Source organism: Epinephelus moara, chromosome 6 (genome assembly GCF_006386435.1).
Source record: "Epinephelus moara isolate mb chromosome 6, YSFRI_EMoa_1.0, whole genome shotgun sequence".
Lineage (NCBI taxonomy): Eukaryota > Metazoa > Chordata > Actinopteri > Perciformes > Serranidae > Epinephelus > Epinephelus moara.
The window spans coordinates 44,808,631-44,818,066 of NC_065511.1; the positions used below are offsets into that span (position 1 = coordinate 44,808,631).

General features: G+C 43.2%; 1 protein-coding gene across 1 annotated transcript in view; it reads left to right on the forward strand.

Moving 5' to 3' along the window:
* The first annotated feature begins 207 nt into the window (after window positions 1–207).
* The window catches only part of smarcc1a (SWI/SNF related, matrix associated, actin dependent regulator of chromatin, subfamily c, member 1a), a 40,635-nt gene continuing 31,406 nt past the window's right edge, over window positions 208–9,436 (forward strand). Inside the window, exons 1-11 of the mRNA XM_050047898.1 lie at window positions 208–435; window positions 3,188–3,307; window positions 3,445–3,530; window positions 3,644–3,725; window positions 4,028–4,120; window positions 4,207–4,276; window positions 4,432–4,501; window positions 4,920–4,995; window positions 5,932–6,057; window positions 6,383–6,404; window positions 8,860–9,047. Coding sequence (XP_049903855.1) covers window positions 250–435; window positions 3,188–3,307; window positions 3,445–3,530; window positions 3,644–3,725; window positions 4,028–4,120; window positions 4,207–4,276; window positions 4,432–4,501; window positions 4,920–4,995; window positions 5,932–6,057; window positions 6,383–6,404; window positions 8,860–9,047 — 1,119 coding nt within the window. The 5' untranslated portion in view covers window positions 208–249. The remainder of the gene's footprint in view (window positions 436–3,187; window positions 3,308–3,444; window positions 3,531–3,643; window positions 3,726–4,027; window positions 4,121–4,206; window positions 4,277–4,431; window positions 4,502–4,919; window positions 4,996–5,931; window positions 6,058–6,382; window positions 6,405–8,859; window positions 9,048–9,436) is intronic.

Genomic DNA, 9,436 nt, shown 5'->3' on the forward strand with positions numbered 1-9,436 from the left:
GAGAACCATAAACTGATCTCCAAGGCAATTTTGCAATTCCTGCGCAACACAGGACTATATGTAAAAATCTAGTTCATCATCAGACCTGTGGAGGGCAGTAATACGCTAAACAGCGTCAAAACTGCCGGAATCTTACAAGAAGAAGAAGTAGAAGAAGACTCGCGAGATTTAAATTGCAACACGTCTGCGCATGCGCAATATCATTGGAAAACTTGCACGGCGAAAGAAAGACAACGAACAAAACACACAATGGCGACGGCGGCGACAACGGCAGGCGGAACGGGATCGGGCGGACCGGCCACCGGCCCGGTAAGCAGCGGCACCGCAGTGGGACGGAAAAAAGACGGTGGTCCGTCCACGAAGTTCTGGGAAAGTTCAGAAACGATATCTCAGCTGGAGACGGTGCGGCAGTGGATCGGAAAGCACTACAAGAAGGTGAGCTAACGGGAGTTAGCGAGCTAACGGCGGTTAGCTGCAGTGCTTCGGCCCGCCGCGTCCCGCTGGCACAATAGAGCTAATAGTTATCACAGCTAAATGCTAATGTTAGCACACAAAACGTAAATGTTAACGGCTACAGACAAACCTTAGGAGGTTTATACCAACGTTACGTTTTATTAGAGTCACGGGTGACGCTCGTGTTTGTGTTAGCATAGCATTAATCAAACTCTAACTTTTCTTTAGCCAAACTGTTAACGCTAGCTCACTGTTAGCAGGCTAACTGCTCATTCAGCGCCGTTATTAATCACGTTACCGGATTGGAAATGTTTACAAACAAATGGAAGTTTCATTCATTATCTGGTACTGATAAAGTTTTATTCATGTTTTTTTTTTACTTTATACAAAGTTTCAGTGAAACTCAGTAATGTGCCAAAGGCCCGACGCGCTAACTACGGTGTTCGTCACGGGACAACCGAAAATCAAACACTTCACCTGATTTAACTGATCAAATAAAACCAAACATGATTTTAATCAACCGGAAATTACACGGTACTCATTTGATAAACATGTCGTCACCGCATGGACAGGCACATTTTAATTACAGTCGCAGTTTAATAAACAGTCTCCACATAATGTTTACTGCTCAGGAGTCTCAGGTGATGACGTCATCACAGCAGGTCAGACTTGGACGCACAAACACCCCTGTGTCCTCCTCTCTGTCTCCTCCTGTCTGTCTGACTCCTCTCCGTCTCCTCCTGTCCAGCTCCTCCTGTCCGTCTCCTCCTGTCTCCTTTCTGTCAGACCCACAGACAGATTTCCACCGGTTGGGGCACCAACACCAACTTTTTATCTGTAACTAAGGTGAAGGTGTTTCAAGAGCAGACATAGCTGTCGTCCTTGTTAAAAAATAGAACAGACCTGATATTAGCCTGTGTGCTTTATCCTTCGACTCGCCCTATTTCCTGCAGATGTGTTATTCTTACAGCTGTGAATACATTATGGATGCAACGGTACAGGTAGCCCACGGTACGGTCCGTACCTCGATGTTTGGGCCACGGTTTTGGTTCGGTTTCGGTACGTGTTTTGTGCATAAAGAGAACAATTTCTTTTCCCCAAAATTATCTCTTTATTTTACTTGACTTTGAACTTGATATGTTGCTGTGTTGTGCTACAGCCTATTCAAGTGCTGGAATTTCTTACGTGACAATGTCTGAACGCAACACAGGATCCACTCCATAGACTGTATGTTCAGTGCCGTGCTGCGGGTCCTGGCCGGGCTCGGTTATAATTGTCGGCCAGGAAAATGCGACCCGGGTTGCGCTCTTCTGTGTGTGTGTGTGTGTGTGTGTGTGTGTGTGTGTGTGTGTGTGTGTGTCTGTCTGTCTGTCTGTCTGTCTGTCTGTCTGTGCACGCGCACATGTGTGGGTGTGCGCATCGCTGCTGAACTCTGCCATGCGTGACACAGAGAGCAGAGGAGGATTGTAAACGTGCGACCATGTACAGACAGGAACGACATGCCATTGTGTAAATAAGATAAATAACATAAGGCTATTTAGTTTGTTTCAAGGGATAGTGCACCCAAAAATGAAAATTCAGCCATTATCTACTCACCCATATACCGAGGGAGGCTCTGGTGAAGTTTTAGAGTCCTCACAACACTTAGGGAAATCCGAGGGAGAAGTGGCTAGCAGCAAACTGCACACCTAATGGCTGACGGCGCCCCAGATTAAAATGTCCAGGAACACAGAATTAAAACCACAAAATATCTCCATACTGCTCATCCGTAGTGATCCAAGTGTCCTGAAGCCCCGGCATAAAAAGTTGTTTGGAAAAACGTCATTTGAACTCTGTTTTTAGTCTCATTGTAGCCTTTAGCTCTGACTGCCTCTGTGTACACTGCACTGACGTGTCTGCACTTGCGTGCGAGACCAGCAAAAGCACGCAAACACACATGAAGGCGGTGCCAATGTCTCACGGTCTCGCGCAGACAGTGAAATGTCTGTTAACTATTTTTACTCCCTCATCATTTTATTCAACAGCGGAACCGAAATGATCACACACCGAACATTTGAATGAAGCCGGTGCTTCTTCAAACTTCTGTCTCTCCACTCCTCTGCTTGCGCTTGCCATGGCTCTCTATGTTTGTTTTTTTCGCTTCTTTTCTGTGTGAGGCGAGCGTCACTTTCCCCGGCTCCAGTTAAAACAGTGTGAGGGGGTGAGTGGGCGGAGCCACAACAGTGATTGGACATTAACTCATGGGGAGGCCTTTTCTGCAGCAGGCTGACTCAGCCGTTCTCTTTATACATCCATGTACACAGTGGCCTCTAAAGCATCAATGAATCGTTATATATATATATATATATATATATATATATATATATATAATGTATATGTATATATATAATGTATATGTATATATGTATGTATGTATAATATCAGGAGTGGATCGTGACCTGAAGGGTGGAGAACGTGAACATTAGGTGGAGGATGTCTGCTGCAACCTCCTGATGGTGTTATTGACTCTGACATTTGACCTCTTGTGCAGCAGCAGATTAGACTCACACCGAATGAAAGTGATAAATTGATCGACAGTCTGACTGATCACAGTATATTTACTGATTTATTGATGGTCTGTGATCCCTCAGAGGTGTTAGTTGTTATTTCTGATCAGCTTTCAACTCCGTGTGAGAATCAGTGCTCTTGCAGCTGTGTGCATGTTACTGACAGTGTTGTCTCTTACTGGTCCCAGTACGTCCAGAACGACTCCCCCTCCAGTAAGTCCCTGGCGGGTCTGGTGGTCCAGCTGCTGCAGTTCCAGGAGGACGCGTTTGGACGTAGAGTCAATAATCCAGCTCTGACCAAACTTCCTGTGAGCACATGATTTTAGGTTTCTATAGAAACCACAGATGTTTGTGTTCTGTGGCTTTAATAAATAAATATTAACATTATTAAATATTATTGTGTCTTTATAATAAAGGTTATGTCATCACTGTCTTGTGTTCTCAGGCAAAGTGTTTCCTGGACTTTAAAGCGGGTGGAGCTCTTTGTCACATCCTGGGGTCAGTCTATAAGTTTAAGAGCGAGCAGGGCTGGTGAGTTGACCTTTAGCCCTCGGTGGTCCTGAGATGTAAACATGATATGTACTATCTGAGCTGCTGCAGCCTCATCTCACTGTATGTCTTATTATTGTTTATGCAACACGCAGGCGAAGATTTGACCTGCAGAATCCATCCCGCATGGACAGGAACGTGGAAATGTTCTTGAACGTGGAGAAGAACTTGGTCCAGGTACGACTCAGACTGCCTCAGTTCACACGTGTTGATTAGTGAAATAAACTTTATTGTGCACATGCTCAAAGACAAACACAAAGTTTTTACAACTACAGCTTTAGTTTGTTAGACAGAAACTCACTGTTTTATCTTACGAACATAAATTTGTACTTGATTTAATCTTTATGTTTTAAGGTTCCTGATGTTTTCAGCTATAACTGAGCTGACTCACACATGCCACACATGAAACACACATGATGACACACTGATAATGAAACACTGTCTGTGGTTCTAACGTCATGTTTTTCTGTAACTTGTAGAACAACTGTCTGACTCGACCCACGGTGTTTCTGTCGCCGGACATGGAGCAGAAACAATCCAGTAAGCTCAAAGACATCATCAAGAGGCACCAGGTGAGTCCTGACTCTGTCCAATAAAAAGTTCTGTCTCATAGCACCTGTCTCTGTCTTACTGTTGTTGTCCTCTCTGTCTCGTCCAGGGCTCCATCACTGATGACAAGTCCAAAGCCACCCACCACATTTATCCGTCTCCACCCCAACAGGAAGAAGGTTCTGTCTCTAAACCCAAACTTTGATTCATTTAAAAAACACAAACTATAAATCCAGTGAGAAGAAAGAAGGAAGTGACATCAGATGTGATGATACACGTGATGTCAGATTTAGATCTCATCTAATCATATTTGGTTTTTGTGTTTGTGCTGCAGATGAGTGGCTTCGTCCAGTCATGAGGAAAGACAAACAGGTGTTGGTGCACTGGGGTTTGTCTCCAGACAGGTAAGCTCATAAACCTGATCTATGACCAACCAGCTCTGAACATCTGGTCACATTTATAACATCCTACATGGAAGACATTTTAAAATGATTACAACTACAACAACTACAAGGAGGAAGAGGGGGAGGCCAGACAGTGTCATATACAATTTAAAAAAAAAAATTATTTCAGTCTCAGTTTGATTTCGGCAGTGAAAACATTAAATCAAATCTAACATTTTGTTCCATATCAAAAAGATTTTTTTTTTTAAATCATCCAGATTTTTACAGTCCTGTTTTTTCTTGTTTAAAAAGTTTCATATGAACCTGTTTAATAAATTTTTATTCGTATTTTAGTAATAACCTGATATGATAATTATTTTCATACCTAATAAAATGTTTAAGTTGTTGTTCTGACCCACTTTTGTTTTTGTTTTGTCAGCTATGATACCTGGGTGTCAGCCAGTGAGGTGGACGGTGATGTGGAGGAGCCACCAAGCACTGACAGACCATGGAAGGTGAGCGACATCTTTAACCTCTAACATACTTTGGTTTTCTTAAAGAAAAAATGTTTGGAGTGAATAAGCTGTCAGTTTGATTGATTTGGTATGAATTATGATCTTTTAGCCACGCTGCCTGTGGCTGCTGCTGATGCTTCTGTAATATAAGAACTTATTCAATACGTTAAGGTTAACGCTGCGTCTGTAAAATAAGGACTTATTCAACACGTTAAGGTTAACGCTGCGCCTGTAAAATAAGGACTTATTCAACATGTTAAGGTTAACACTGCGTCTGTAAAATAAGGACTTATTCAAGCCGTTAAGGTTAACGCTGCGCCTGTAAAATAAGGACTTATTCAACACGTTAACATTAACACTGCGTCTGTAATATAAGGACTTATTCAACACGTTAAGGTCAACGCTGCGTCTGTAATATAAGGACTTATTCAACACGTTAAGAAAAACTCTGCGTCTGTAAACTAAGGACTTCTTCAATATGTTAAGGTTAACACTGCATCTGTAAAATAAGGACTTATTCAACCCGTTAAGGTTAACGCTGTGTCTGTAAAATAAGGACTTATTCAACCCGTTATGGTTAACGCTGTGTCTGTAAAATAAGGACTTATTCAACCTGTTATGGTCAATGCTGCGCCTGTAAAATAAGGACTTATTCAACACGTTAAGGTTAACACTGCGCCTGTAAAATAAGGACTTATTCAAGCCGTTAAGGTTAACACTGCGCCTGTAAAATAAGGACTTATTCAAGCCGTTAAGGTTAACACTGTGTCTGTAAAATCAGGACATTTTGTAGAGATTGAAATCGTTTTGTATTTCTAACTCTGACGGCTGCTGTGAGATCTAAACCTCATCCCTGTCAGTGTTAAACGATGAGAAGAGATTGGGGCGGCGGTGTGAAGGGAGGATTCAAAGATTAAAAAATCATCTCCCACTCAGGTTCACGCCAGGTGGGTTTTAGACACTGACGCTTTCAATGAGTGGATGAATGAAGAAGACTACGAGGTGGACGAGAACAAGAAGCCCGTCAGCGTCCGCCAGAGGATTTTTCCCAAAGAAGAGGAGGTAGATATTTGTTTCCTGATGTTAGTTTGAACGTAGCACAGAAGACACAGACTGCTCACACTCTTCATCAGATACATGAACAGACTGCTCACACACTCTTCATCAGATACATGAATAGACTGCTCACACTTCATCGATACATCAACATCAAACTGAGTGCTGGTTTGTGTAGACGTGTGTGTGTGTGTGTGTGTGTGTGTGTGTGTTTTTTCTCTGTAATTGTGTGTGTTGTTGCATGTGTCTGTGGATGGTGTGTCGTCCTCCTCTGTCTGGCCCATCCTTTCCAACCTTTTCTCACTCTCTGTCTCCTTCGGATGTTTCTCAGGGTTTCTGTCCAATTTTGGAAAATTATTAATTTCCAGGATTTAAAATCAAACTAGAGCTGCTGAATACAGAGGGATTAGTAACTACACATGAATGTCATGTGGAAGACTTTAGAGATGAAAACACTCTGTTTTGGTCACTGACTCCTCGTGACGACCCTCACAGTTTCTGCTAACATGAAGTCGACTGGCCAATCACGTTCCACATAATCCCAACCAATCAAAAGCTGCTTTGATTCAGAGGAAACAGCAGTGATCGAAACAAAGCAGCTGCTAGGTGAGGATCAGTCAGCTAAAGATAACATACGGCAGATTAATCTTTCACCATAACACACCAAGGGCTGCAGGGATGAGTTAGCATGTTAGCACTTACTGTCCCCCCCCCCAACACAAGCTGAAGAGACGTTCACCTTTTGTTTTGTTTTCACTACAACTACTACGTCTGGGACTACTGCAACTACTACGACTACTGCATCTACTACGTCTACGACTGCTGCAACTACTACGACAACTACTACGACTACTGCAACTACTACGTCTACAACCACCACGCATTTTATAGTTCTGCGTTGAATCGGCGCGTAGGTTACAGCATAGGCTCTATGTCGATGTGGAGCCTACGCCGTAGCCTGACGTGCACCTCCCCAGAATTGTAACTACGTGTCACGGTGACGCAGACCTCCTGTCTGTCGCTGTATAGTGACACCATTTCCCTCAGTGGAAACGAAGCTTGTATTTACTTGTATTTCACAGATAAACAATAAATTGTGAAGACAGTAAAGCCTCCACTAAAATAGCATTTTAAGTCTTGTGTGTGATTTATCCTTCAGGGATTTATACTTAGGGATTTATCCAGGTCTCTCATGAGAAGAGGAAATCTCCGCTCGTCACTAAGCTAATTTAAACAATGCAAAATGCCCTAGACTGGCGCTAATAACATTAGCATTTTGTATTTGTGTAAAAAACATGTTTAGTATTAGACAGTTGTTTTGTCAGTGAACCTTGTGAGTTGTAATGGAGCCAAACTGTGTGCTGTTACCTTTTGTTAAATGTTGCTGTTGTCCCTGGTTTTATGACAAGATGAAAAGATCGCTAGCTGCTAGGCTAATTTATACAATGTAAAATGCCATAGGCTTGTGCTAATAACGTTAGCAAGTTATGTTTGTGGGGAAAATGTGTCCGGATGAACACAAGTGTTTGTCAATGCTGCGAGTTATAGTGAAGCCAATTTGTGTACTTGTGTTTGAAATTGTCTCCATTAAGCCATGTTTAATGTGTGTTTTGGGTGTGTTTTGAATCAACTGAACTTTACAGCACTTCACAGAAACCTCCGCCACCAACCGTTTTGGAGATGTAACTGCAGAGTGACACAGACACACCACCACAGAAGTAAAAATGCTCACAACGGCATAGGCGACGTGCGTAGGGTCTACGCACAACCATAAAGGGGCGGGTTAGGGTGGGTTAGGGGCGGCAGTAGCTAGGGTTGGGTCGGTTCTCGGTAATACCAATTCGGTTTGGTACTCTGTCGTGGACCGTTTTTTTTTTTTTTTTGTTACTGACCGGACCGCATACTTGGGCGGAACGTAGGCGGAGCAGACTCCGCGGAGGTCCGCCCGGTAAAAGTGGACGTCCGCAAGCTCTGTGTGCACAAAGCACGACCGTGCGGACTCCGCTCCGCGCACCAGTGTCACACAAGACTGCTCAGCATGTATTTTTCACATCACGGGGATTTTTCACGGATATTTTTACAGGAAACTACAACGCGGAAGTGCGCTCGANGAGTTTGTTTAATAGTGACGGGGAGTCGATAATGGCGGACAATTTAGTCTCGAAGAAATCAAAGAATGCGCCACTATGGCAACACTTTGGCTTTGTGCCAGACGAAGGAGGCAACCCTTGTTTGCACTGATTGAGTAAGATGCAAAATTTATTTGTAAGGAATAAAAGACACAACGTGTTACTGTCACTCTGTTGTCCTATTGTCGTTTTTTATTTTAAATGAGTCAATTGCGTCCCCAAGTGGCGAAAATACAGTATTACCGACTTTAGGCGGTTTTCCACAAAAACCGGACCGTTTTTTTTTTTTCCTCATACCGACCCAACCCTAGCAGTAGCTCAGTCCATAGGGACTTGGGTTGGGAACCGGAGGGTCGCTGGTTCAAGTCCCCGTCCGGACCAAATACGGAGCGTGGACTGGTGGCTGGAGAGGTGCCAGTTCACCTCCTGGGCATTACCGGGGTGCCCTTGAGCAAGGCACTGAACCCCCCCAACTGCTCGGGGCGCCTGACCAAGGCAGCCCCCTCACTCTGACATCTCTCCACTTTGTGCATGTATAGGTCCTGTTTGTGCATGTGTGTGTATTTCGGACCTGTGTGTTAATGGCAACGGAGTGAAAAAATTGAATTTCCCCTCGGGGATTAATGAAGTATATAAAATTAAATTTAAATTAAAATTAAATCCCCTTTACTGCAAGTAGTTGCAACGACTACAACTACCACGTCTACGTCTTACTGCAACTACTACAATTACTGCAACTACTATGACTACGACAACTGCAACTACTACGACTACTGCAGCTACTACGTCTACGACTATTGCTGCTACTACGTCTACGACTACTGCAACTACTACATCTACGACTACTACGTCACTACTAACTCAACTGTGAATTTATACACTTTTCTTTTCTAAACAGACGGTTGCTAACAAGTGTCTAACGTATTTAAATAGTGAATCGGATTTGTTGTGAAGAGTTTTTTTTTTTTATTTGGACCATATCGCCCAGACCTGTGTCAATCAATCAATTTTATTTATAAAGCCCAATGTCACAAATCACAATTTGCCTCACAGGGCTTTACAGCATACGACATCCCTCTGTCCTTAGGACCTTCACAGCTGATCAGGAAAAACGTCCCTCAAAAAAAAACCTTTAACAGGGAAAAAAATGGTAGAAAGCTCAGGAAGAGCAACTGAGGAGGGATCCCTCTTCCAGGACGGACAGACGTGCAATAGATGTCGTACAGAACAGATCAGCATAATAAATTAACAGTAAT